The following is a 14,202-nucleotide window of genomic DNA, read 5'->3' as shown; positions in this document are numbered from 1 at the left end:
GAATCTGGCTAGTGTCTGTAGAAAACAAAAGCCTTTTTCCTAGTGTGTTTTGATTAATAAAATCTGTCTTGTTATTGTGGCAGAGAAGACAGTAGCCTTGATAAATGACATTGAATGTTTGCCTCCGCTCTCTATATTTGCTTTTCACGCTACATTATGTACAGAACAGCCATGCTGCATGGAAGCTTTCTACCACTAGGTGATGCTGTTGCAAGTGAAATCCCAATAGCTAGAAGAGCCTGGTGTTATGTGTTGTGCAGAAGATGTTCACTGTATAGGCAAAGTCTCTCCTAAATATCACACTCAGGACAGTTTATAGTGATTTTGGTGCCCTATGCAAGACAGGACACTGTCATCCCTTCAAAAAAACTAAAAAATAAGACCCCCCTCCACAATATACACATACATACGCGTATACACACACGTCAATATATCAAACACATACATGCACATTTACAATTGCATACATTTAATTATATTCATGCATACACATACATGCATTTATTGACATCTGTCTACACATACATGTGTACATTTATACACATGCACATTCACACATACATGTAGTTACACATTCATGCATCCATAAATATATACGGCACCAGCACATACAAAGTTTACAAATAAAACATTGCAGACCCCATCCCACCTACCAGGTTACATTTTTCATGTGCTGCCTGCTCTGCGCCAATTTCCTTCCTAACAGCATCTTAAAAGCTTACTAGCAGCAGCTGTGACCAGCTGTGGGAGGAGGTGGGTAGCTCTTCAGAGTTCTCTCCTCTGCAGCGCTGAACCCAAAGAGTCTATGCAGTGAGGGTACAGACTCTGCTGTCATCCATACTGAACACCCTTGGAAAGTGGAACACCAATTAGGAGTTAGGTCTCCCATTTAACATTAGAGCCTAACATCACTAATGCTTTTGTGGCCAAATGGATGCTATTTTTAACATAAAAAACTCAAAATCTTGTGAAAAATCTTCCCTAAAAAAGTGCCGGCTGTAATATTCCTTGAGATGAGGGTGGCAACTGCATATTGATGTCCATGATTCAGGAAACAATGTTTAACAAGCTAATATATAGTTGTGATAGTCAGTTGTCCACAAACCATTGCCTATATAGTGTATAATCTATATTCGGGGTGCAGAAACCTGTAAAGTTGTGACACAAGAATAAATGCACAATTGTGCACAGAATATTAATGCTTTTATTGAAATATCAGATACTATGTCATATCTTTGAAACTGGAACTCCGGGAATAACTATTTTTCTTTTAAAATTATGCTTGAACCTCATTTTTTTCTGCTTCCTGTATCCTCCACTTTCTGGGAACTTTTACAAAGACATCTCCATACTGGGGACACAAACAACTGACAGAATGTCCAAGTATTTTGGATGGAGCCCCCCTTTAATAGGCATGATGAACCTGCAGAATCTCAAACACATGGAGGTGAAATTCAACTGTTCTTATAGCAAACAAACTTCACTTTCCTTTTTGGAAAATCAGCCAAAATGACCTGACCTCATATAGACATTTGCTTTTCCTCAGTGTTATTCTCAATATTCTACTGTTTATAATTGTCACCTTTTTGTGTATTACAGTCCAAATGCTGGCAGCAGCCGCGATGGGCTGGACAATGAGACCGGAACAGATTCAGTTGTAAGCCACAGGAGAGAACGCCACCGGCGGAAGAACAGAGAGTCTCATGATGACGGTATAGTGACCTTCAGTCTTCTTTCGGCTTTCATTTCACATTATATGTATCATATGTGAATGGATCATTGTAGTGGCACTTAGCAGATGGAGATATTGATTATGTCCTGACATGGAACAAAGATCAAATATATCACTACCATTGATTTTTGTCCCTAATAGAAACTGTCAGCTGCATTATGTAACGGAAGTCAAAAATATGTATTCCATTTCTGGACAGATCTGTGTTTATTTTATTGTATGTCTTTAATTTACCTGTAAAATGCCTTTAACCTATAGCATCCAATCAGAATTAATCTTTCACTGGTTTGATTTCAGTAAACTGAAATCTGGTTACCATAATTGTACTGCAATTTTTCATATCATGATGGTTCTAAAGGATCACCGTATATTGTTCCAGATAACAACAACAAATGCTTTTGTTTATTATTTTCTACAATTAATGGCAAAAATAGATAAATATTTTTGGCTATGTTTATGTTTAGAAGCAATCCAAATGTATCAAGCTTTTGTCTGGATTTAAGTGACAACTAAGACACTGCTGACCTGCATATGTCCCAATCTAAAGGTGTTTGTGGTTAGCTTACATGTTGCTTAATGCTGCATTTGAGTTGCTTTGCACATTGACTGAGTTGCAAAAACAAGTATTTGCATTGATTTTTATGAGGAAAGAAAGCAATTCCAATGCAGACATTTGTTACTGTTCATTGGCATTGTTACTGTTCAAGGCAATGCATGGAAATATTATAATGCGTAAAGGGCGGTAGTCAAATAAGCAGTTTACTAAATTTTACTGATTTACTAAAGGAATATAGTCTGTTCACTTAGCAAAGTGAGTTATAACTCAGTGTTAAGGATTAACTTTGAAAAGTATAGTGCACTATAGGAACTAAGAGAAAAGACACACTTTTTACTTGCACATTCATTCAGCACAGCTTCACCTCTTTCACTTAATTATAATTTGCGAACTGATAACTCTCTTTGCTAAGTGAGCAGCCTAAACTCTTTTAGGAGGCTTACAGTTCTTCATTCATCATTATTTGCAGTGTTATATATGACAATGTGTTTCAGATTCAGTTGAAGTTTTGTATTATCAGACTTAAGCCAGTATTTCTGACACATATTTAATCTACATATATAACATAACGGCACCCACAGCGAGCGTTGGAGGAATATGAAAGTGTATCTGCTGTTCACAGGAACTAATCAGATTCTGCCTGTCCTATTTTCCAACTTGGGTTAGGAAATGTGTTGGTAATGCAATCACTCTTGTTTCCTTCACCTCTCCGAATACATCTCAGGGCTGCATATAGCAATAGACAATGTAAGACATTTCTCAGGCTTCACCCTGCTCCCATGATCACTTTCTGTCTCCTATATGATAATGCATTTTTTGCAATTGATGGACATTCATGCAATCACCTTCATTTCAAGACCATCGAGAAAGATTTACCTTACAGACAATGTTCTTCTCTGCAGTACTGTACTATACTTTTCTCTATGTGTGGAAATAGAAGATTTTGCCAGAAATTCTTGAAAAAGGCACTCATGTGCCTGTAGCCTCATGGCCATATTTATGTACTGTGAACCTCTATAGCTTTGCTGTCTCTGGCTGCTAGTCTCAAGAGGTTTGGACTAAGATTTGGTAATATCACTATGGTGCTTACTGTTCTCTTTGCAGGAGAAACTGCTATGTGGAAATAAAGCCCTACCATTACAAAGATGTCTACCTTCATACAGATACACGGTGCAAAACAAGACACATTGGGCCCGATTTATTTAAGCTCTCCAAGGCTGGAGAGGATACACTTTCATCAGTGAACCTGAGTGATCCAGCAAACCTGGAATGGATTTTCTCAAAGTCATTTGGTATTTGTTAGCAAATCTTTTCAATCCTGAACCAGATCCATTCCAGCTTTGTTAAATCATCTGGGTTCACTGATGAAAGCGTATCCTCTTCAGCCTGGGAGAGCTTTATTAAATCAGGCCCCGGGAGTCAGTAATATTGAAAAAATACTTGCAGAGAGATCACATACAGTACTGGTGGCTTGTAGTTTCTTCCTTGCCTGGCCTTTATTTTGGAAGGAGTACAGTTGCTGTATAAATATTACAGCTCCTTCCATACTTAATGCCAATATTAATTGTTGATCCTACAAATTATTGTCTTGCAAGTGTGTTTCTGATGTGAGAGTGACAACACTGAAATGTTTCTGCGTTGTCATCCTTCAAGTTGTCACCCAGTTACAGAGCTGCATGGTTATGTCAGTGTCACCTAAAGCAGTTAAAGGTGCTTCAATGGGAAGTTCTATGGCCACAATAGTTTCCATGGAGCAAAAGGATCCATGGAAAAAGTGAAGGGCATATGATCACTTATACCGGCATGCAAAAACCACATAATTGGCAAGAGGTTTTGAAAGTTGACAGTGTAATAAGATATCAGGTGCCTGCACTGCACAATAACACTATAAATCATAATATAGATGTCTCTGTGCTTTCACATAGAACTGACTAGTGCCAGTCACACCATGGCTTGGATTGTTGTACTGGAAGTTTGTGTGAAGTTGGCAGGTTCCGTGTATACCCCGGGGCCCTGAGATTGGATATGGTGTGCACAGCTTGTCTGGACTGGTGGTGAATTGCCTGGAGGCCGATCCTCTGTGTCTGTCAAAGTTAATATTGAATGCTGTCAGTGCTAGCAAACTATAGGAGGTATACAGTGTGTGGGGCACAAGTCAGTGTTTATCAGACATAACAAACACTGATAGACAGCCCCCACCTCCCATACTCATACTGTATGTGTGCATATGAGAAAACACAGATGTGTTAGCTATTTGTAAAGGACTGCTTTTGATTATAATACGGATGCCGCATCTGAATTAAACCTAACTACCATTGATGGGCCCAGAATTTTCACTTCATTGTCAGAATACACTGACAGCTGCCCAACTATACATTTGTTCTGCCTTTTTCTGGATCAGCTGTATTAGATTGTATAGGAAGAGACTGAAAATAATTGTTTTTTTTTTTTTTTGCTCATGTTTCTATATTACTGCTCAATGTGCATCATTTAGGACAGTCGTTCCTAACCTTTAAAATGGGGTAACCCCTGAAATAAAGTAACTTCAGATCTTCAGGGATTATTATAATGGTAATGATTATTATATCCACAACTTACAGTAAATCAGTAGGAAGAATGTCTCTTACATTGCTGGCCATTGGGAAGAATATCACCCTTACAGATAGCCATAAAGATCATTGGTGTCAGTAGTAACTGACTGAGAGGCACAAATTCCTCATTGCCCATTGAACCCCTATCAGCCTCTGGGGAACCTTTGGATTCCACAGAACCCTGGTTAAGAAACACTTATTTAGGATGCATGTTCCATATCAGAAGTTTTATGACACTCATTTATCCTGGTGTGATATGTAAGATTTTGAAAACTGTGGTAACCACTTTAATTCATTTACTGCAGGTTATTTGCATTTAAATTGAAAGCTGAAATCTTATTGTGTGTTATGGATATTGACAGCAGTTGGGGTTTTTGCCTTTTTTAAAATCAGATGCTTTGTAAAAGATAAAGCTATATATGCATTCTCTATATTTTTTGCTGCTAGCGATCATTATTGAATGTTTGCAGCTTCAGTAGAATGAACAAGCGCTGCACAGACAATGCTGTTCTGTTCTCGTGAGTGGAAGGCACTCCATTTCATCCTACCCATTAGAAAACAAAGGTGGGCACTGGCATTAGGTCGTTAGTAGTCCACCATGGCAAATTACTAAACTACGTTGGGAAACAGCTGCACTAACACTACATTTTCAATTGAGAAAATACTAAATGAAATTCTAGTATGTGTACGAGGCTTTTATACACGGTCAGCACAATAAAGGCGCTTCTTTGTTTGACCTGGATCATTAATAGATTGTCATGGTTAATGAAAAAAGGTATGGGATCCTTGGCTTTCTACATGTTCCCAATATACATCAATCCTTGACTTTATAAATTTTACATTACTTTTATATTAAAGAAACTTTTTTGTTTTAGCAATTCAGATAACATTGTATCTGTTACCTTAGCCTTGGATAAATTGTTGTTTATTCAGTATATTGCATTACCTCTTAGATATGAAATTATAATTTGGATTTAAAAAAAAGCTAATTCCTGGTCTGTGGAATTTATGCCAGGAATTTACATCATCAAAAGGTAAAAGTTGTATCACAATTCTTTGTAAATAACAAGTGTTACATGTGCACAAGATACTTTAAATTTATCTGGTATAAAGATCATAAATAATATATATTGTCTGCTTTGCTCTGTGATTACTGTAGACATGACTGTACAGGTAAGGCTTTTCTATAAGGCGTCAGTGTGGAGAGTGCAGAAAGAAGGGATATAACAAAAGCTTTAAATGTTTGCAGGTGGCTTGCTGCTGCACTTTAAAAGTGAGAACTTGTTTATCTTCTGAATAATTTTTGTATTAATCTAGTCACCAGCAGTCCTAGGTCAGTGAGCTGCTATTACAGGTAGTCTCCAGGTTACATACGAGATAGTGACTGTAGGTTTGTTCCTAGGTTGAATTTGTATGTAAGTCGGAACAGAAACATTATTTTAATAAATGCAAGTAGAACAGTATGTTTTTCTCAGCGTATTACTAGGCAGCATGGTGTCAGTTACTGTATAAAATCCTCACTGTAAGTTAATCACAAACAAAGCAAAAAAAAAAAACTTTATGGAGCCTAGCCATTCATTAACTTCTGGAGCAAGCTGTGCTTTGACATGCAGAAAGAGCTCACCCCCTAAGATCACCCACAACTTTAGCTGTGTTTAGCAAAAGATTCCTTCTGCAAGTCATGCAAACTGCCCCCCCCCCCCCTATTGAGCCAGTCCTGCACAGAAGGAGCAAGGAAGCCCTGTTTCTATCTAGGAGACGTCTGTATGTCGAATGTCCTTAACCCCGGGAATACCTGTAAATACAGACTTGTCACCTAGCAGTTCCAATCTACTGTCTGGACAAAGGGGCAGCAACATACTAAGGAGGTCTTTGGGAGCAGCAGCCTTTTGGCAAAGATCCAACCCACGCTGTACTAGACACCTGGGTTCTCATTCTTTGACTATTGTAGTTCTGTCTGTGCTAGACCCCTGCAGAGAGACCACTGCTCTCAAAAACAAATATGTGAGGGGTACAGTGGGAGAAAGATTGTTTTATTGAGCTTTAAATGTTTTAATATGTTGATACTTTTTTAAAATAAATTCCTTACCTTCCTGGTAGTATTATTAATGAGGATTTTTAATTGCAAAAGCTGTACATTAAAAAATCCTTAATATTTTAAATTTCCTGCCCAGTCCCGCCTAGCTGCCTGACGGTCCGGCCCTCCAGCCTGAGACTCGCGAGCAAATGCAGGCAGGCATCTGCTTCCCCTGGCCTTGAGTTCCCAACATTCACACACCGGATACGCAGATACCGGCTGTGCATTGCTAGGTTTCACAGATGCCTGGCCAGCATTGGGAAAGAAAGAAGATGCCGGACATCGCTGGAGGACACTACAGACACCACTGGAGGACAGTGCTGGAACGTAGGAACAAGGTAAGCTTTTTAAACTTCCCACCAAAGTGGCATCTCATTCAGCTGTAACATGCTGACACCAAAATGGCATGATGCTCAAAAGCACCCATTTGACATATTTGCTTCCTATACCCCTTATCACAGGTCTAAAATATATGCAGTAACCTTGTACCTATACATTTATAAAAAATGTTTGCCCTTCACACTGCCTGCATCCGTGACTGTTGCTCCATTCATGAGTCCTAAAGGAAGAAATGCTTCCTTTAGTCATATGTCATTAATAATTCTAAGGTCAATTTTGGAAGGGAAGCTAATTTCCCTAACTGCTTGTTGTTGGAATGTGGGTGGAAACACACGCAAACAATGGGAGAACCTGCAAACTCCATGCAGATAGTGTCCTGATCTGAACCTGGGACCCAGTGTTATAAAGGCCAGAGTGCTAACCACTGAGCCACTGTGCTGGCTTCTTTATTGTTGAAAAAAAAATAATAAAAGAAGACATTCAGTCCCCTGGGGCTGCCAGGATACCCAACATCCTGCACAGGCGTAAGCTGTGCAGCCCTATGTATTTAAAAATTAGGATTGCAACCAGGCAGGTAAGTATGTTTTATTGCAAAAGGGACATCACCTCTCCATTTTGCAAAATGCTGCCATTTACATTTGAACATTGAAATACAGAACTTTTTGTTGATGAGGCTATGATAAAAATACACATACAGTGTTGGAAACATTCGTGTTGATTTATGGAAGGCGCAACTGTTCACTAGGCAAATTTAAATAATTCACTTTGCTATGTGAATAACCTCTATGTCTTTAGTAAATTGGATGACCCCACTGTATTAGAAGTTTTCTGCTGGATCCCTTCATTATAAAGGTTTGCTGATTTTTTTCAGTCAGTGGGTTTACTTTACAAACCCAAGTGGTTGTTCACAAAGCTTAAAAAATAAGGTGATGTTGTCTTCACTTTCTAAGTTTACTGTAAGGTTAGTGAAAAAGTACAAAAATAATGGACAGAGTTTTTTTTTGGCAAACAATATAAATTAATGAAACCGTAAAGAAATTATCATAATTGTGTGTAGCACAAAACAATTATGAATATCATCCCTGCCTAAAATTTGCTAGGATTCTTGGGATGCTGAGCTAAACAGAGAATTCCTATATAGAGACCTTTGGTCTTTGTCTCTTGTGTTTCAAGATACATATCTATATAGGAATTCTCTGTTTAGCTCAGCATCCCAAGAATCCTAACAAGTGTTAGGTAGGGATGATATTTATAATTGTTTTGTACTACACACAATTATGCAAATTTTACACCTTCTTCTCCTGAAGCAAATCAACCCAGATACCTAGCTTGACGTTTTTGAAATCCCAACCTTTGCCAGAGAAATAATTATTCGGGTGATGTCTGGAAGAGTTATGACAACCTCTTGGGAGGAATTTCTAGCAGTTAAAACAACCTGCTGTCACAAATCAGTCCCGAGGCCATTGACCTATGATTTAAAGGTATTCTATAACTTAAGCAAAATCATTAAAAAGGATTTCTCCATCACTGCCATCCCTACAGCTGTCATAATAGACTGATATCTTAAGCAAGATTTGACAGTCTGACCTTTTTTACAGTTTTATGTTGTGATTAGCATGTCGTTCAAAGTTGATCAGGAAAAGCAGAGAAGTGAAATAATTATCTTTTGTAGAGTATTCATTACCTCCCTACCTTTTCTTTTGTCTACACAGGTTTTTGAGATACCTATTGTAAAGTACTAGAAATGTTAACATTCTGTATGGTTCCATAGGCTAATATATCTAACTATAGAACTATCTAAAGCAGCATTTCTCAACCTTTTTAACATGGGGGAACCTTTTAAATAACTTTCATGTCTTTGGGTAACCCCTCCTATAATTACTATATGCACAGCTCACAATGCATTAGTGTGGTGGTCATTGGTAAGAATGCCTCCTACATTAGTGGCCATTGGGAAGAATGTCACCCTTACAAATGGATATTCCATAGAGGAAACAACTTTGAGAAACACTGCTTTAAAGGTAATCCCTTATGAATGTTCTGTTTAAATCAATATTTTCTGGGTGTCTCAGAATAAAAGGTGTGCAAAGTTTTACCATTTGTTTTCATTCTAAAGCAGACACAGTTTGAGTAGTAAGGCTGTCCACTTCCAACAGGCTTCTGAGAACGACCCTTGTCTCTCTCTGTTGAAGCAGTGGTCTCTTTGCAGAGGTCTTTGCAGAAGTTAGACCTACAGCTCTTTAGGTAGCAAAGATCTGCTGAGGATCAGAATCAGTAGGGAGGAGGTTAGACTTCTATCATGGGGGGTTATCATGCTTTCATGCAGGCAAGATACAAACTTTCTTTGTAGCCTGTGGCTGATTTTTAAACAAATCTGACTGTAAAACTTTGCACTTCTTTTATTTTGATGCATCTATATTGTGCTAGTTTACTTCTTTAAAAGGCTTTAAACCTGAGCAACAACTAAATAAACAGTTAAGATACACTTATGGTAGCGGGTTTTCCTGTAGTGGTTCAATCAACCTGCCCTAAGGCACTACTGTGTCCTGTAACACCCTAAGGACTGGCAGGAGGAACCAAATATTACTGTTGGACCATGGATCAGGCATTCCTGGATGTGTCAGTTTCTGAAAATGTTTTTGGCAGCTGCATCTACAGTACAGCACAATTCAGCAACACAGGTGGTGGGAAAAGGTAAGTATGAATTTGTGTGGTGCTTTTACCATAGAGATTGGTTGGATGCCACTTTTTTATCTCTTCAGAAATGAGTGAGCTAACAACACTGTGATATTCTTCACTGTTTAGATTTCTTCGAGACCTATAAAATGATGCTGTATGGCTCAGGATAGATAAGAGGGAGGCTGGCAACCAGCGAAGATGACGCCAGCTAAGACCCAGAAGATATTTGGCAGGGGACAAAGAGTAGAGGGAAAAAAAAAATATTACACAGAAACAGCATGTTATTTTTGTCTGCATCTGCAGTGTGTTATTTTGTATAAAAGACCTAATTAGTGTTAAATGGGAGGCTGGCATCCACACTTGCTCCTTTAACGGATGGAGAATGCCGTTGTTTTCTGTACTTGGTAATTAGGATAATGCAAAACATGGCCAACAAGCCAGCTCATTTAACAAGCCCGTACAAAGCTAAGTGAGAGTGTATATTGTACATTTACCAAGAGCAGCCAATCAGATGATACTTTCCAACAGTTCGAAGTAACAGGGAAATTGCTGTTTCTGGCTTTTAGGGGCAAAGTACAGTAAACAATGGCAGCCAGTCATAGCTAGTTAGTCAGCTAACAAAGTTTAAATTATACTAAGTAATCCAATGGCAACATAAATAATTACAAGTTTTAAAAAAGACAGCTTTTGTTTAAAAAAAAAATGGCTTGTTACAGCTGGATACTTACAATGTGAGGGCAAAATGTTAGGGACATTTGTAGCTTTGGATGAGGAAAAGAGAGAATGGTTACAACCTATGTCAAGTATAGCATTGGGGAGAATTATCCCAATGTATTTGTCCTGGAAACTAATGTTACTAAGAGAGAAGTGGAAAATAATGTTCTCAGGAGATGGAAAATCCTCCATGGTGGCTCTATTGCTAGCAATCACACACTGACTTTGCAGAATTAGGGTCCCAGATACAAGTGTCCACATCAGGAAGGAGACTGAGCCAAGGAACAACGTGCCATCCATGGATCCCAAGTGAGTTCAAAGGCATGTGGAGTATCTTTAATAGTACAGGCGAGCTTGTCATTCACCATTATCCAATTTAATTTAACTGATTAAGGGGCTATTGGTATTGATGGTTCTTTCAAGCCCTGTGTATTTCCCTGTGTATTTCGGCAAAGGTGTTTCAATTTTGCTCAGTAGGGTGCTTTCCAGGCTGAGGGGAAGAGAAGGTAATTCTACCATGGTGAGAAGGTTGAATACCTTTCTCCAGAATTCATGTGCCACCAGATATGTTCCATGTCCCCTATCCCTCCACATCCTCTGAAACAGAGGGCAGAAGAACCAGAAACATTTGGCTATTTTGGTAGGGACTAGGTACCAGCGTAGCATTACCTTGTTTATTAATTCAACTAGGTTCACGTTAAGTGAGAGTTTAGAAATATTTCGGGCCACTTCTCCAAGTCCCATGATTGGTTCTTATCCCTTTCCTAGGCTTTCATATAGGGTAATTTGGAGGAGGGGGACGACAGCACCTGAGCGAGCAAGTTGAGATCTGTCCCACCGAGTCAGGGAACCTTCCCTTTTATGGTGCAGACAGAAAAACATTTCCTGCTCTCTACAAAACCCAAAAAATTGCTAAGATGTAAACTTTAACTTTGAATTTTAGCTTCTCTTTTTAGCCTGCATATCATATGTCTAACCAGGGTAAACTTCCCTACTAGTTCAGTTTGTGTTGGTATAGAGGAGCAAAGGCCTTCGGTTTACACAAGTGCCAGATCCTGGATTCAGTTTTTTTGGTTTCAATAGTTTTTTTAATAAAATTGTTTTTGTAAAAAAACATAAAATACAATTTACATATAATAACCAATAACCACATACATATAGAAAAATTAAACATATAGAACTTTGACCCAAAAATATACAGCACAAATATACATTACAACATTGTATTACAGTATTTATTGTTAATACCCGTATTGCATTATTCTATCAATATGATGAATATTTCATAGAAACTTTCATATTACAGTTTGAAAACTGATAACACAGAACTTAAAGATTGGTCAAAGCAATCGAAATTATAAATAACAACATTTTTCCTAACAAAACTCAGGGAAATAAAAAGAACTAAAAAAAAAAGGCGGAGGAAGAGGGAAAGGAATGGTGTTTTCCCAGATGAATCTCAAAATATTATAATATAGGATAAACACTGATCTAGATAATATTCATATCAAAGATAGATTAAGCAGGGAGTATACTCGCCATGGTTCCCATATATCAGAAAATATGGGTAACATTTAATATACTAGATAGTTTTTCATTGAGAAATGTATTGTCTGCTTGCTTCATGGATTTGCAGTCTTAATACTACAAAAAGAAAAATGCAAAATTATGAAAAAAGACAAATCAGAGATAAGCAAGGTACATTATATGTAGTTTTCAATATGTTGCATATGCCATGTGGCCTTTCATACTGACAACATAACATATAAGTGCAATGTAAAGATGGAGTTTTGGAAATAACCTAGAGAGACCAAGTAAAGAAAAAGGAGATGGGTAAGGTTAATTTCACTGTGACAAGACATTGTTATCCTCATAGCTACTTCTGTTATGACGATTAGGACATTTCCATTTCAATGCAATTACTGCTTTTTCTGTGGACACTATTAGTTTTCAAAATTCAGTTGTCCTGTACATTCTTGAATATTCTTGAATTGTGTTGGCTACGGCTGTATCAGATTACTGTCTTTTGGCTTCTAAAAAATAAGATGCTTCTTTTACTGTTGCAATAAGATCAGACGTCTGTCCTATCATCTCTCCAGAACATCTGTTCAGATAGCATGGAGCACATGGACAATCCCTTGTGGTCCCAACTTTGCCTTTCCACAACTATCCCCAATTGGTTTCAGGTTCCAACTTTCCACCCCCTTGGGAGAAACTGCCTTCTGTTAGCATGAGTAGAAGAACAGGACACCACCCAGATAATATTCACAATTCCTTTTATCAGATTTGAATGCAGACTTGGTCTGTACAGGTCCAGAAGAAGTGAAAAAATACTCAGGTCCTAATCTAGGGTGGAACACTTTTAAAGTGAGCCTGTGCTTTTCCCATGCAGCCCAATCTAACTGGTTAAAATTAATGCAGATATAAGCAGAATATATATATATATATATATATATATATATATATATATATATATATATTGATGCCTTACCTCTCCTTTTACCAACTGGGAGAAGTAGGATAGCTCTTTGGAAGCTAAGAATCCCAGAAGACATAGCTTACACAAAGGTTATGGAATCTCCACCCAACATCACTGATTGGTCCCATGCTGTCACATGGAGTGAGTCCCATACGTCTCCATACCCAGAAGTACTAGGTACTTCCTTCAGCTCTCAGCAAAAATTGTCAAGGGAGACAATAAAACACAAGTATATGCTGTGGGGGGGATTTAAAGTACAGGTTGCTTTAAATGGGACTAACATCAACACTGCACATCCCATGTTCGTGTATTATAGGGAGCCCTGTAGACACGTTAAAAGTTATTTAAACTACCATAGGGGACTAAAATTGGTAGGGCCACCACCTGTATGTTAAGGGTAAATTCTAATTTAGGTCAAGTGGGGAAACAAAGGAAGGACTATTATTTACCCTATCCATCACTTCCCCAGTGGTCAGCATGTTTCTCTTCCACCAGTTGTGAGCAGGCCCTTGACATCCTCATTGAGCGAGACCAGCCACACGAATGAGGAGCCTGCAGGGGTAGGCGACTCCGGTAGGAAAGAGTGGTTTTCAGTTCCTCTCCTGACCTAAATAAAAATTAAAACCATGCTTTGCTAGTGTGTCCCCACTGCAGAGGTATTTCTTTCCCCATTGTTAGACTTTAACTTATTAAACAAGTAGATACATTTCTAGGTAGCAAAGAGATTTTATTGCCAGTGTAGCCCTAGTCTTGGCAAAGCTTAGCATTTTATTGCCCCCTAGTACAAATGGTTTATATGGCGCCCTATAGTGTGGTCTACACACTCATGGCATTCAACAGCAATTTATTGAAATAATGCAGTGTTGTTCCTTCACATAAACATATTTATAAGCACATGCAGGTGTCTTTGAACTCTGATTGCATATCTTAGTGTTTCTGAAGAGTCAATTCTCTCTCTTGCACAGTCCTGTCATGCGTCAGCCCATTAGCCCCCTTCACCTCTGGGAGTGCCTGATTAAAGTCTGTGCTGACCCA

General features: G+C 38.4%; 1 protein-coding gene across 5 annotated transcripts in view; it reads left to right on the top strand.

Annotated features, from left to right (window-relative positions):
* Positions 1–14,202, top strand: part of DVL1 (dishevelled segment polarity protein 1) — a 104,103-nt gene that overhangs the window by 31,003 nt on the left and 58,898 nt on the right. For all 5 annotated transcript variants that reach the window (XM_072427099.1, XM_072427098.1, XM_072427100.1 and 2 more), the window contains exon 4: positions 1,600–1,712. In XM_072427099.1, coding sequence (XP_072283200.1) covers positions 1,600–1,712 — 113 coding nt within the window. The remainder of the gene's footprint in view (positions 1–1,599; positions 1,713–14,202) is intronic.

This window comes from Pyxicephalus adspersus, chromosome 11 (assembly GCF_032062135.1).
Source record: "Pyxicephalus adspersus chromosome 11, UCB_Pads_2.0, whole genome shotgun sequence".
Taxonomy (NCBI): domain Eukaryota; kingdom Metazoa; phylum Chordata; class Amphibia; order Anura; family Pyxicephalidae; genus Pyxicephalus; species Pyxicephalus adspersus.
The sequence above is the reverse complement of the archived record's forward strand: the minus strand, read 5'-3'. Positions and strand labels throughout refer to the sequence as shown.